Below are 15,510 nucleotides of genomic sequence, written 5' to 3'. Positions count from 1 at the left end.
TTATCTTAAGGCTTTGTGCCTATAATGCTTATTCCCATTTCATCAATTTAATCACATAAGATGTTACGCTATTCAAAGTTTTACCTGCGTATATGGTAGTGACAGCCAGCTGTTGCGCGGTCGATACGATATTATTAAGCTGATCCCCTTATCTTGAGAGAGGTTTTCACAATAATATATCCATGTGAAAGAGAACGATCCTTGGTGATGTGAGGTAATAAATGGATTTCTCACGTGACCCGTTTACGTGGATAGGCACTTTCTTTACCACAAAAGTGGCGTATTTGCTGGAAATAACTTTATAACGCATCAATGGTCATTTTTACTATGTCTTATCTAAGCAGTATGGCATACTTAAATTTAATCATGACATTAAACTAAGTTTCAAATTATTGTTCATTTTTCTTAAAATGGGAAGGATATAATATGGAACAATGCGTGACGACAATTCTTCTGAACCTTCCCTGTCGCCTAGTGGCCAAACTGGGGTGAAGGACACCAGCGAGTATCTCGTAAACGGTGAGTGAAATATCTGTAAGAACATCTGTCATAAAAAGGCACGTGTTTATTTTGAGTTTGAATGTCTAGTGCTGGACATTATAACGGTCAATTGTTAAATTTAAAATGTTTCTTTAGCGCAATCATGTATTGTTTTTGTGTTTTAAGGTTTATCAAATTTTACAAATATTTCTTTATGATTACAAACGTGAAACATGTCGGTTCATTTGTAATTAAGAGGTTATAGTTATAAATGCATCACGACTCCCGTCATCCCTGCCAGACAAATGTTCCAATTCATAAAATCCCATTGTTTTATGTCATACTAAGCCAACGCTTTAAAAAACGGCTGGAAACCGTCGAGCTTGTATGCAGTTTGTTATTACAGAAAATGCCGTGAACGTTTGTTTAGACATTGCCCCATCCTCGGAACCTTACACAAGATTATATACATGTATAAGATAATAGAGAATGGCACTATTGCAGTTGTTCTTTATTTGAAAAAAACTTGACCCTTGTGCGTTTTTCTTTCCGTGTCAGTAAGACTTAAGCCTTGTGTTTTTCAAACGAAGTATGTGTGGACTGGGCATGCCCCTTTAGTTTCCATTGTATTATTAAAAACTATACTCATTCGTTTTATAAGACTATATTTACACCTCACCTTCCATTCCTTAAATGAACTGCCTTTCGGCAATTGCGTTCATCAATCGATGAACGCAACATCTTCGGATATGTTCGGATCGTAATTCATTGGATAAAAATATACATGAAAGCTATTGATGTTGTTAATGGTTGTATTGTGTCTGCAGGTCCCGCAAAATATAGATCAACATTTTTAAAAGTGTTAGTTTATTATATTTTAAATAAATTGGTACCAGAAGTGTTTCAATTTTACGTTTTAAAGTGATTTCAAGTGGTTGATCTTTTCCCCCGTTATTGTGACGTCATTTGAAAAAAAATGCTTCCGGTTATAGTCGGGACGTTCTATTTACAGAATGGGTAAGAACGGATTACTGAAAGGTTTTCTTAAATGAAATAAAGTATTTTTTAACAATTCTTGAATGAATTAATGAACAATTGGTGTAAATATAAGGAATGAATTGCGGGGTTGATGTCATTATCGGGGATATGAACGCAATTGGGTTGGTCAAAGTACGCGAGGAGTCCTTCGGACTCCACACACATTGACCAACCCAATTGCGTTCATACCCCGATAATGACATCAACCCCGCAATTCATTCCTTAAATACATGTGCCGGTAGCGATATTTCTAACTCAGAGACACTACGGAGACACATTTTATAGTTCATGGGAAAACTTCATTTGGTAACCAGAGAGCCGACATGGAATATTTTTGGATCAAATATGGATATCATGAAAGGCTTAAGAAATCTTAAGGATGGCTTCGGCAATCAACGGCAGTTAATTGTCTACCTATTTCCTACATGCCATGATAAATAGCAGTCAAAAGTTGTGTGCGGGAATTCCCCAACACGATATAGAAAGTGGCATTAAGAAGTAGGCAAGAATACACAGTGACAAAGAAAGTTTGGAAGCAACTATTGCAAGAAAAATACAACAATGTTACCGAAGCACATTTGCCAATGATACAGTACTTCTGCTGGCAGCTGTGCCTCACTAAACAAAATGTTTAAATTAGCATTTTTAAAACGTTCGATTAGAGTTCATCAATATTGTAGGTCGTTATCATAAATTATTCATTGTTTTACAAATAGGAGAAATAACCTTGGCACGTGTTTGTTACTTTTATTGAAAAAAATAAATATTCTATGTTAGAGCAGTGTAACAAACGTATTAATATTGTTAAAATGGTGTGGAATAGATTTTGTTTTGTTTTTAATATTCATGAGAACAGCACCTAAACAAGATTTAAAAGGAATTATGAAAGCTCTGCTATGTAAGTTTTCAAGACTTTTGTGTTTTGGGTTTATCAATACTACAAAAAAACTGAAGTTTTGCTTTCAAAATATACAGTTATTAATAAATAGTGAGACAAAAACACATGTAAGACATCAAAAAGCATGCATTTGAGTGTTCACATGTTAAATGGTCAAAACTGAGAATCTAATCAAACTTATTTTCTCAACACGGATCTGTACTTCACAGTCTCAACCGAGAAATTAAACAAAGGTTCATTACTCTTATAGCTCAATGTCTTTAAGGAACTAAGGATAAAGTATGCCGAAAATGATACAGTTGTTGTCATTGTATGGACAGTATATGGGTTCTGTTAAGAAAGGGGATTGCCTGACTTGTATTGCTACGCCTCACCATACTGATAAACTGTTCAATCTAAACATTTAAGTCGGATTTTATATATTTTTTACGTGTTCAACATCTCACTAACATGGTATTAGTAAAACGCAGTGTTGTTCAACAATGAGTCCTGACTTTGGGTTAATTTGCCACGTAAAGAGCTGTTATGGACGCTTGTCTTGATTATCGTTTCACCAGTTAAAAACTGCGATGTTTACATGTGTCTAAAGCGGATGGTGCTATAAGAGAACTGTTTTTATATGTAATGTAATTGTAAAAAGCCTTTTTATTTCAAACTACTAAAAGAAGACGAGCTGAAATACAGTAAATCCATAAAGTTAAAAAAGCAATTTGTTGGCATATTTTCTTTGGCATCAGCCTGCAGCAAAGGTATATTTTTGGCCGTGGGAGAGTACCAAGGGTGGCTGTCTGGCAAGTCAACGTTTTTCAGGATTCAGCTCTCCGGTAACGCACCGTTGTTAAGGATTTGTTCAGCTCCCTGGTAACGTACTGTTGTACATGATGTGTTCACCTCTCCGGTAACGTACCGATGTCCTTGATGTGTTCAGCTCTCTGATAATGTACCGTTGTACACGATTTGTTCAGCTCTCCGGTAACGTTCCGTTGTTCATAATGTGTTCAGCTCTCCGGTAACGTACCATTGTACATAATTTGTTCAGCTCTCCGGTAACGTACCGTTGTACATGATTTGTCCAGCTCTCCGGTAACGTACACATGTACATGATGTGTTCAGCTCTCCGGTAACGTACCGTTGTACACGATTTGTTCAGCTCTCCGGTAACGTACCGTTGTTCATAATGTGTTCAGCTCTCCGGTAACGTACCATTGTACATAATTTGTTCAGCTCTCCGGTAACGTACCGTTGTACATGATTTGTCCAGCTCTCCGGTAACGTACACATGTACATGATGTGTTCAGCTCTCCGGTAACGTACCGTTGTACATGATGTGTTCAGCTCTCCGGTGTTCAGCTCTCCGGTAACGTACCGTTGTTCATAATGTGTTCAGCTCTCCCGTAACGTACCATTGTACATAATTTGTTCAGCTCTCCGGTAACGTACCGTTGTACATGATGTGTTCAGCTCTCCGGTAACGTACCGTTGTACATGATTTGTTCAGCTCTCCGGTAACGTACCATTGTACATAATTTGTTCAGCTCTCCGGTAACTTACAGTTGTACATAATTTGTCCAGCTCTCCGGTAACATACACATGTACATGATGTGTTCAGTCCTCCGGAAACGTACCGTTGTACACGATTTGTTCAGCTCTCCGGTAACGTACTGTTGTTCATAATGTGTTCAGCTCTCCGGTAACGTACCATTGTACATAATTTGTTCAGCTCTCTGGTAACTTACCGTTGTATATGGTTTGTCCAGCTCTCCGGTAACGTACACATGTACATGATGTGTTCAGTTCTCCGGTAACGTACCGTTGTACATGATTTGTTCAGCTCTCCGGTAACGTACATGATGTTTTCATCTCTCCGGTAACGTACCATTGTACATGATGTGTTCAGCTCTCCGGTAACGTACCGTTGTACATGATTTGTTCAGCTCTCCGGTAACGTACCGTTGTACACGATTTGTTCAGCTCCCTGGTAACGTATTTTGTACATGATGTGTTCAGCTCTCCGGTAACGTACCGTTGTACATGATTTGTTCAGCTCTCCGGTAACGTACCATTGTTAAGGATTTGTTCAGCTCCCTGGTAACGTATTTTGTTCATGATGTGTTCAGCTCTCCGGTAACGTACCGTTGTTCATAATGTGTTCAGCTCTCCGGTAACGTACCATTGTACATAATTTGTTCAGCTCTCCGGTAACGTACCGTTGTACATGATTTGTCCAGCTCTCCGGTAACGTACACATATACATGATGTGTTCAGCTCTCCGGTAACGTACCGTTGTTCATAATGTGTTCAGCTCTCAGGTAACGTACCATTGTACATGATGTGTTCAATCTCCGGTGACGTACCGTTATACATGATTTGTTCAATCTCCGGTAACGTACCGTTGTACATGATGTGTTCAGCTCTCCGGTAACGTACCGTTGTACACAATTTCTTCAGCTCCCTGGTAACGTATTTTGTTCATGATGTGTTCAGCTCTCTGGTAACGTACCGTTGTACATGATTTGTTCAGCTCTCCGGTAACGCACCGTTGTACATGATGTGTTACGTACCGTTTTACATGATGTGTTCAGCTCTCCGGTAACGTACCGCTGTACACGATGTGTTCACCTCTCCGGTAACGTACCATTGTACACGATTTGTTCAGCTCTCCGGTACGTACCGTTGTACACGATGTGTTCAGCTCTCCGGTAACGTACCGTTGTACGTGATTTATTCAGGCTCCGGTAACGTACCGTTGTACATGATTTGTTCAATCTCCGGTAACGTACCGTTGTACGTGATTTATTCAGTCTCCGGTAACGTACCGTTGTACATGATTTGTTCAATCTCCGGTAACATACCGTTGTACATGATTTGTTCAGCTTACAGCTTTGACAACGTACCGCGGATGCTTATAATGAAATAATCTAGCAATTACAAGAGTAATAAAATATATTTGGGATGCAAACGAATGGCAAAATTGATATTCGAATATTCGGTAATTCTTTCGATCGAATATTCGATAACCAAAATTAATATTTTAGAAATTCTAGTAAATTATTAATATTCGCTATAGCTATAGCCGGGGCCTTTATAACCTTCTTTGACGTAGACGGTGCACGCGACGGATCCTGATTCTTCCCTAAATTAGCCTCTGAAAATCCCCATTATAACAAAAGGCAAAACATTTGTTACAAAAAAATCGAAAATTTTCAATTCCACCGCATGCATTTTAGTAAACAACGCGAAATCAGACCGGCGATGGTTTAGAGACGTTAATAGATAACGGAGGGTTTTTTTGTAGGACAGCAGCCTCGTTCTGGGTTAGACCTTTACTAAATATAACTATGAAAAAAAACATAGCGGGAACTATTAAAATATAAAAACGAAAACAAACGTGGACTTTGACCCATCTATTGTCCAACAATACAGGCAATATATCCTATAATGCTATACCATACAGTTACATTTCAAAGCATGAACGATATATTGAAACGCGAAAAACAGTTTGTGGCACGTACATGTAAGTAGCATTAATATTGTCACGGCGATTTGAAATATATTGCAAAACCTAATTGGAAGCCCAAACAACAATTTGGTATCAAGGCCGATTCCCTATGTCCTAAATTGATCTGGTCATTTATATTTCACCGAAAATGTTTGAAACTTGTAAGATGTCACTTGTCCAAAAGCCAGTTATTGTAAAATTACAGGGACTGTTTATAGTGCCCGACCATATGCCCTTATTGACATATGACGCGTGTATAGTGTATTGTCATCATATTCACGCCTTTAACATTAGGGGCAAATTGTTGTAAAAACAAGACAAACGAATTGTACACACAACAACACGTATGTAGGCAAAAGGTGAATTATCTTATTTATTCAATAAAAAACACATCGATTATATCCGTTTGCATCCCTAAATATATACTTACACGTCCGATGCACGTTTTGTCATTGGCACCACAAGTCATAAGGCTGACTTGTTTAGTTATGTAATACGTATATGTAAACGAGCTTGCGGGAAATTTTACAGAAGAGTTGTTTGATAATTCAATATCTGTTTGTTTATGTTGGGTTACATTTACACATGCATAGCCAATCTTATCGTCTTGTTGCTCTTTTTCTACTTTATAGACAACATGACTATATTTTACGTCGTCGCCAGCGTCACCGCAATATTCCTGATTCTTCTCATTTGCATCTTTGTGATGCTGTATAAAAGTAGAAGAAAAGGCAGACGCCTACAAGACCTGTTCAGATTGGAGCTTCAGAATGACATGGCCGCCTGTAAATCCGCGCCCATTTCCAGGTAATATATCCACATCGTTGTTTTTATGGCTATGCATCTGAATTAAGGTTATTTTATGTCGGTCTCTTTACTACGAATAGAAATATCTACGTAAAAATGATGTTGCTTTAAACAATATTGCCATCGATCCATAATTTTGCCAAGCGGCTTTGCAACATCTTGACTCTGAGCAATATTCGTTATTTGACCTCGACGTGATGAAGGCATATGTCATGGTTTGTCAATATCTGGATTGAGTTATCTTCGATAGTATTTTTTAACAGTTAAAAACACTTGTACCGCCAATATAGTTTCGAATGTCTCAATTCATTGCAGAAAGACCACCCCGACCGGCGAGAAGCGTCTGTCCTGTCCGAACGCCTACGGTTCAATGGAAGACGGCGCCATCGCTCGCTCATCCACTTGTAGCAGTCTGCCACAGTTCGAGGCCGAGAACGTACAGCCTGTGGTCGGGGAGGTGCCAGCTTGCGATGCCCAACAGTTCCACAGTTTCGTAGTCGGAAGCCATCCCCAGCTCACTGGCCAAAAGTTAGCAATATATACTGTTTGGTATAGTGTGTATATTATTAATCGATACAACAATCAATTTCTATTTAATTTGAAAGAATCTTCAAAAATGATACAAAAAGAACGTATATATTGTGATAATAAAATTCAAAAGCATCATCAGTATTGTCAGCACAGCATCGAATGTATTAAAACTATAAGTATAAGTATAGTTCTTGCCATCTTCAACAATATTTTCAATGTTATCAGCAGAAACATGGCGGCAACAGCTACTTGATATTATAACTATTTATTACCATATTTTAACATATTACAGGAATATGAAACAATCGACAATATTACATTCTCTAATTTTCTGTATTTACACTATAGTGTGTTTGATCCACGGGGCTCTCGAACTCCGTCTCCCCCGGCCGGCCCTAGTGCTCGGGGCCGGGTCTGGTTTACTGCCCTTCACGAGCCAGTCGCCGGCAAGCTACTTGTTACCTTGATCAGAGTCAGAGGACTCAACGGTACGTCCACGACCATGTGTGTTTGTTTTATCATAGTGTATTTGTGGAACAGATGGTGCTAACTTTTGAAACGGTATCTTATGGTAATTTAAACACAATTTCATCTGCTAAATATGCACTGACAGCATTTGTATGTTCCTTTTCTATATTTGCAAATTAATGCTTTACTCACATACATATTAACAACAGTTGCTTTTTCTTTCTCTTCAACCAGGTCGTTCGGAAGAAGAGAGTTCACGTGACCCGTTCGTTCGCGTATTCCTGCTGCCTGACGAGCATGCGCACCGCACTTCTCGCATCCAGAGAAAAACTCTCAATCCTGTCTACAATGAAACATACAGTTTTGACGTACGTAATCGGTATACCCTTCATAAGATAATGGTTGAAAGAATTGTTCCCGCGTTTGATATATTCTCCTTTTTATAAAACCAATCTATTTTTTCAGGTCAACGAAGACGATATACGGAAGCAGAGCTTACGTTTCTCTGTATATGACGTTGACAGACGCCGATTACGTCACAGTCTGGGTCACGTGATAGTTCCCCTCGAGGAGCTGGACCTAATGTCGTCTGCTGCCATGTGGAGAGACCTGGAGCCCGCCATACAAGTGAGTATTAAGTAATTTCCTACGCAAGTTGTATACAAAATATCTTTAAATCAAATCAAAAGTTGCGATCATAAAATAACTACTGAAAAGGTGTTTCAAATGATTATATACTAGTATATAAAATGTCTACAAAAATACATGATCAAAATATAATTATTTCTTCCGGGATTAAATTTCAAAGAAATCTTTGCGAAGGTTTACGGTTATTTCCTCTTGTCCTTGCAGGCTGCCCCTTCTGTTGGTGAGATGAATGTGGCGCTCACCTACCTGCCGCACATGGATCGCCTCAAAGTGACCATCCTCCGGGTCCGCAACGTCCGTCTGTCTTCCGACACTGACACAGGTACTCCACACAACATCACAGGGGAGATGCAACCCATACTTATAGATTATATGAAAACAGATCTGTCTTCGAAATGAACAATTCACAATTATGTGATAATTTGCGTACCGGTTGATCTTATAGTGTGTCGTTAATATTTTGAACAGATTAATGTACAAAAATAAGGCAATGAATGTTAAAAGAAATGAAACCGAACATTATATGACGAAATTTACTATCTCACGTTTGAATTCAGTTGAAATAGAAACAAGCATAAACAGTTAAGGTTAAGCAACTCATATATTATCCTGAACGCATAAGTATGAAAAACTGGCCAACAAAATTACCCAAACGTAAAGATGCAACAAGAACCTGCGGCCTCCATGCAGATTACACTCCGATCTTAGCCAAAACAACCACATAACATGTGTCTAGTGGAAATTTGTTTAAGTTCCCGTAAGTATCCCAAATAACACTCAATACAGCGAGTTATCATGCCTACAAGTCAACACTTTGTACAGTTAAAATGGAATGAACTCATGAAGGATATTTCATTCCCTTCAAAATGACTGTACTGCTTAATTGTGGATCTGATCGCTGTATTCAGATTTAATTTGTATACTTCCGGAAACTTTAACAAGTTTATTCAACTTGAGTGAGGAGCGGTCCTTTTGAGGCCGAATTTCGCTAAAACATATACATGTCATATGACAAAGTAGGAGTTCATTCTCAGACGTCCTTTCTTGTATTACGATTTGCGAAAATTTAAAAAAGACAATCATTGACGAGCGCGCTTTGTAAAATAAAACCTCCATGTGGCGGGAAAATGGCTTATGCACTCAACTGATTTCTATTGTTTTCATTTACAAATATTCGAATATACTTACCGGCTTTCACCCAACACTGCACATTGCTATGGGAAAACTCATAAAAAGATGTGTTGCACATGTTTAACGGATATTTATATCAATTTCGGATCAGTACGCAGTTGTTAGAATTGCGACTACCGTAACGAATATTGTATTGATCTCAATCAATTAATAAGAACTGTATTCAATTTATTTGAAGAGCTCTTTTATTTGATTAAAGAAGGCAAGAAATAATTTCTTGCTGGAAACAAATGATTTAATATCTCAAAAATTCAGCTGATAACATCTTTAAGGCCAAAAAAAAAATATGTCTGGTTCAGGAAACCCGACCGACCCTATTTTTTACCCGCCGACCCTAAACTTTTTTTTCGAAATCGCGGCCGAAAACAGCTATACTGCGTATTGAAAATTTTCTTTTCTGTAGTTATTGCTCTTTGGGTTAATAGAGCGCGTTTATATCGATCTTTGGGTTAATAGCGCACAACAATGGCGGCGCCCATGGCGTGTTCACCAGCCACTTTGATGGCCATAAAACTCCAAAAATGTGAACATGGAGCAGAGCGGCAGGTCATGAAAGCGGTCCAGCATGGTTGCACAGCTTCGGAAGTATTCGAGGAGCTCCATGGGCCAACCAACCCCAAACTGTTTGCCACCAAATATGAAGCCGCAACTAGTTTAGACCCGGGCCTAAAATAAAGAGTTAAAATAAAACCTTATTTCCATTGTGGTCCTTACAGATAATACAGGGTTGAAATGCTCTGTTATTATGTGGTCAAATGACTGCATTGAAACAAGCACACATCACAATACCACATGCTGGGAGTTACAAAGTGATCTGACTGCTCTGTGCATCGTCTACACATAGACAACATACGTCCAAAAAAAATAATAAAAAAAATGGAAAAAATGCCTACCCTCCTAATTTTTTGGGACAACGTTTCCTGAACCAGACATATTTTTTTTGGCCTAATCGATTTGCAGAGCTCTTAAATTAGTAGGTCTCGAATTATTTGAAGGGGGCTTCTAATTATTTGAGCTCATCCACACCTGGTCATATTTAAGTAGGTGTCGCATGTTTCCGTGTGACAGAGGTGTCGCATGTTTCCGTGCGATTGTGCCGTATACACGCTTGAGGGCACGTGGTAGCAGTTGCCATGGTGCCCTGTCGTGTTCATGTAGCATTCCATACATCCTTATATCAACAATTCATCACGATACTGTGCTTTTAATAACAACACGTTTATAAAAAGGAACAGCCAATGTTTGAAAATTCGTGTTTCATTGGTTAAATCGCGCCGCATTTATCCAATCCGAGCGCAATATTGAAATACACAATAAAAGCACGACCACTTGTATGTTATATGATATGAACGTCATGTTTTCTTTGTACAAAATACAAGACGAATGTAAAATAATATATGTCGTTATAGTGACCGGTCAGTTCCATGGAAGAGTTTATTGAGCTCGGCTATCAAGGCGTCTTCTGTACCTATAGGTGCTGATTGACAGATATTTACAATGTCATATGGTGTGATATATAATTGTATGAACTGGTAGTACATAGTTCGCTCATTTATGTTGCATATTGCTAGTCAGCAACCAACTGGTCGAGGTGTCACAGAATTAGCATAGTTTAGGCATGATATGGCCATTTCTGGTATGCAACAAAGATTCGTCTTAAAGCTGCACTCACAGATTTGCCGTTTTTACAACACTTGTTAATATCTGCAAACCAGTGATAAAAGACTGCTGAGAAACAATTCGATCGCAGATTTTCATATTTCAGTTCGAAAACTAATCTTTTATGGTTTAAAGCGTTACTACGGTTGAGAAAAAATGCATAAAACATCAATTTATGAATTTAAAAAGGAAAAATCTGGTATCTGTATTTTTTTGTCAGCAGTCTTATATAAATGGTTTACATGCATTTTCACATTAATTGGCTCGTTCTAAGACAAAAAAAAAGTTGTCAAAAGGTTTAATCTGTGGGAGTGCAGCTTTAAAGTTACATGACCGTTTTCAGACTGCTGGCAATTCACATAGGTATGTTACGAACAATTCAACCTTATTGGAGTAAGGGCATTTTTAAATGTAAATAACCAAGAAAGCTCTAACCGAGTGGAGCTCAGTAAAAACGAACCCGCTATCGTACATGTTTTCTTGTTTTGCAGGGATGTACGTCCGGCTCCAAGTATGTTATGGCAAAAAGCTTCTTAGAACTAAACAGACGCTCATCCAGATACCACGAGAGGAACTCGATTTCAACGAGTCATTTTCTTTCACAACATCCAGCAAAAACATCGAACATTTTAACTTCTTGTTGACCTTGATGCAGACGACTCGAGACGCGAAATGCCCGGATATTGAGCTGGGTCACGTGGCACTAGGGTCGTTTATGTATGCGCGCGGCGACGGCCTAATCCATTGGCAGGAAATGCTCGCGAAAACCAGAAACGTTGTCACCAAGTGGCACCAGTTGCAAATACCCTTATAGACTCAGGGAAACTTCCACTTGCCAACATTTTGGATGAATTTATTTTTTAAATATTTATCACAAAATTCAGTTTTACATTTCATTTTTATTTCTAGCATAACGTTATATTCATCACTTTGGTATGGTCTTACAGTACAACTGCCCCTTATTTCTCGAAATATCTGAACACTATTATAACAGGGTCAAGCTAAGCTAACTAGTTTTGGTTTGCTTTAATTTGTATTAAATTTATTAGGTTTGTAGACTAATGCCAACTACGATTACGATAGACTCATTTTTATTCAGTAAAATCAAGATTAAGTAAGTAATATGGGTCAAAGAAATTTGGACCAGAAGTTTGCTTCATGATTTTTTCCATCCAAGATGTACAGTTTGACACCTGGGCACTCATATGTATCTGTAATTTTGTTTCAAGAAAATCAAAGTTTCATTTCACACTTCACATCAGTGAACATTCAGAACAAATATATAGTTGGTAAGGGTCACTTAAACCTACGTCCTACGAGTATGTGTCCTCATGAAGTCCTTCAGTATTTTTTGGTAATTATTGATACCTGACTGATTTGTCCATTCCCGCAATGCACGATGCAATTTGAATTTATCGGAAACTATAAAGGGCCACAATTCAAGCAAGGTGATTTAATCAGGTTGAAAAGGTTATGGTTTCCATTGTTTTCAAGTCACCTGAACGTGTGCTCTTTTGATGAAACCATCAAGCTTATCTTGGAATCATTTTCATTACCATTTTTTAACAAACGTGTGATTTTACCAAGCACTGATTGTCCAGTTAAGTTTCAGTTAGTCTGCAGCCAATAAGCTGTCCAAGGTTATCTTTAATTTACTCCAGAGCCAACGAGTTGTCCAATATTATCTTTAAGTTACTCTAGAGCAAACAAGTTGTCCAATATTATCTTTAAGTTACTCTAGAGCAAACAAGTTGTCCAATATTATCTTTAAGTTACTCTAGAGCAAACAAGTTGTCCAATATTATCTTTAAGTTACTCTACAGCAAACAAGTTGTCCAATATTATCTTTAAGTTACTCTACAGCAAACAAGTTGTCCAATGTAGTCTTTAAGTTACTCTAGAGCAAACAAGTTGTCCAATGTAATCTTTAAGTTACTCTAGAGCAAACAAGTTGTCCAATGTTGTCCTTTATAAACGGCAATATTGCCTCTATTTTTATGTCTCATTTTCTTTCCGCAATTTTTGAGGTTTATGTGTTAAATAATACATTTAATATTCTCAATTTGATATCAACCATCATGCACGCTGATTTGTGCGTAACTTGGTTGATGTTTTCCTTTTTTGTTTATTCCTTTTTTAAGTAATTTCTAAAAAGTCTGTCTATGATACAAAAATCGTTTAAAAAGCGTTATAATGTAACTATATATGTTTTCATTGTTTGTGTGTGTGTGTGTGTGTGTGTGTGTAATCTATATTTCTGCTTTATATTTGTGTAATGTGACGATCAGTTGTTTATGCTTAAGTCAAGAATATTTGTTTTGTTCTGTTCTGTTTAATATTGACTTTTAAAATGGTTCATTCACTATCTAAGTTCAAATGTGCAGCTATTCATGTATATATCCTCGAAGGTCCATGATGACTTTCTGAATCTGAAAATGGGTGACGACATCAAATGGTATTCGTCCATTATTATTTCTGGGTTCGAAATATGTTGTGTTTGTATTCCATAATACAAGTATATAAAGTATTGTTTAATGTGACAAACTGAACAAATATGCTCTGTGCATCTGATGAGGATCGAACCCATGACCGCTCGTTCATGCAGATACTCTACCACTGTGAACGAATAACTTCTTTATAAATTTCTGTTTAACAAAGACATGTTACGGTTGAGGCTGGGGTTATAAGTAGCGGTTCTGAAGGATCATTCTTTTATTAATTTTACGTAGATTATCCGTGCCATTGAACATTTGTCGTTATGAATTAAACATAAGAAATCAGGATTGTTCACGTTTATTCTTATCCCACCTGTTTTCAAATTTACATTGAAAGAAAATGTTTTTAAAAAATGGAAATCAAAGCACGCATGTACAAATAGTGCTCATTTCATCTCTAAAGGCTAAACAACATTTCAAACTGGGTGATAACATGTCTGATGTTGACGATAGAAACTCTGTCACACTGCTGAACGCCGTGGACTCCATTGTTGTGCATCCGTGGGACGATGGTCGTTGATGGTGAAGATTCCGGAACAGCTTTTACGTTGTATTCATTTTTAGATGTTGATGTGATTTGATAAATTTCACTTTGTTTGTTCACCACTTTTAAGACAATTATTGTTTGCCAGAATCAGAAGTATGCCCAAAATATCCAAACGTATGGGTTATAAAAGGTAATTATAATGACGTGATGCCATAGTACCAAACAGTCTCAAGTCCAAGTCTAGACTCAGACTCAGAAAATCCCTAATCAAATTACAAAGTATTTTTTATAACATTTGTTTTACCAAAAATGTGAATAATTGTATTTCTTCGAATAGTTATAAAATTCATCATAATTTCATTATCAAAACTCATCTAGAAAAAAATAACAACAATGAAAAGTAGATTTTCTACTGAAGTGTGAACTCAGACTCAAGACTTTTCGTATGTATACATGACCCGTGGCTCCAATTTCTCAAACATCCTTAACGTCAATATAGCAGGATCAAGCTAAGTAGTCTCTTTTTGCGAGTTCTGTGATATTTAAAGGCCAGTATATGTATGATTATTACTACGAACTATTTTTATTTTGTTTTGTATAATGAATTTGGGTAAGCAATTTGGCTAATTGGTAACAAGAGACATTAGCTAGCTACGAGTAAGATTTTTCAAGAAATTTGGGCCAGTTAGCCTCTTGAATAACAAGAGTTGTTTCAAGTGAATGTGAGTTTGTGACACCAACAAAATCACTAAGTGATGGGAGAATTGTGGTTCAAGCATATTAAACGTTTTCCAACCAATACTAACTTGTTTATATCCCAAGATTCGCCAGTCACGTGTGTTTTTAAAGTTTTTGTTTGTATTTTGTCATTGCGGCTTTAGATTTCAGAATCGGATCTTTTGTTCAATGATTCCATGTGTAAGATGTTCCAATGTGTATCATGGAAAGATGTGATTCAGTGAGGTCACGTGTCCGGAAGTATGTTTGTCCATTTTGTGTAGAAGGAAAGTGGAAATTCAAGTTTCAAGGACACAATACCATTTCATGCAAAACATGATATGTATATATATTAAAGGCAGAAATGTCTTAGTTTCTTTCTGCAAAAGGTCAACATTCTTAATTGAGCTACAGGTAAGACTGTAGAAGTGGATAGAAGATAAAGTGTTACTGTAGGACAACTGAAAGCATTTTAACACGGGTAAGAACTACAAAAAAGTGGATACAGAAGTGCTATAGTTATTACGTTAGCACTATGAGTAGACGTGAATTCAAATGAGATATTAAATCATTTAAAACTAAAGAAATTAAT

The 15,510-nt window shown here is 37.4% G+C and overlaps 1 protein-coding gene across 1 annotated transcript; it reads left to right on the top strand.

Moving 5' to 3' along the window:
• Positions 1–201: 201 nt before the first annotated feature.
• Positions 202–14,000, top strand: LOC128219774 (synaptotagmin-15-like). Its single transcript, XM_052927767.1, has 8 exons — positions 202–519; positions 6,548–6,722; positions 7,038–7,250; positions 7,602–7,741; positions 7,956–8,089; positions 8,187–8,348; positions 8,574–8,691; positions 11,711–14,000. The coding sequence occupies exons 1-8, from the start codon at positions 435–437 to the stop codon at positions 12,031–12,033; spliced, it is 1,350 nt and encodes a 449-aa protein (XP_052783727.1). The 5' UTR covers positions 202–434; the 3' UTR covers positions 12,034–14,000.
• Positions 14,001–15,510: the final 1,510 nt, after the last annotated feature.

This window comes from Mya arenaria, chromosome 2 (genome assembly GCF_026914265.1).
Source record: "Mya arenaria isolate MELC-2E11 chromosome 2, ASM2691426v1".
Lineage (NCBI taxonomy): Eukaryota > Metazoa > Mollusca > Bivalvia > Myida > Myidae > Mya > Mya arenaria.
Note: the sequence above shows the minus strand (reverse complement) of the source record. Positions and strands in the feature narration are given on the sequence as shown.

Excerpts from the sequence above, each read along its gene's own strand:
- LOC128219774 (XM_052927767.1), top strand. The coding sequence starts at position 435 with ATGCGTGACGACAATTCTTCTGAACCTTCCCTGTCGCCTAGTGGCCAA. Across the intron at positions 520-6,547 it reads CAGCGAGTATCTCGTAAACG|ACAACATGACTATATTTTAC; the intron begins GTGAGTGAAATA and ends TCTACTTTATAG. Across the intron at positions 8,090-8,186 it reads ATGAAACATACAGTTTTGAC|GTCAACGAAGACGATATACG; the intron begins GTACGTAATCGG and ends CTATTTTTTCAG.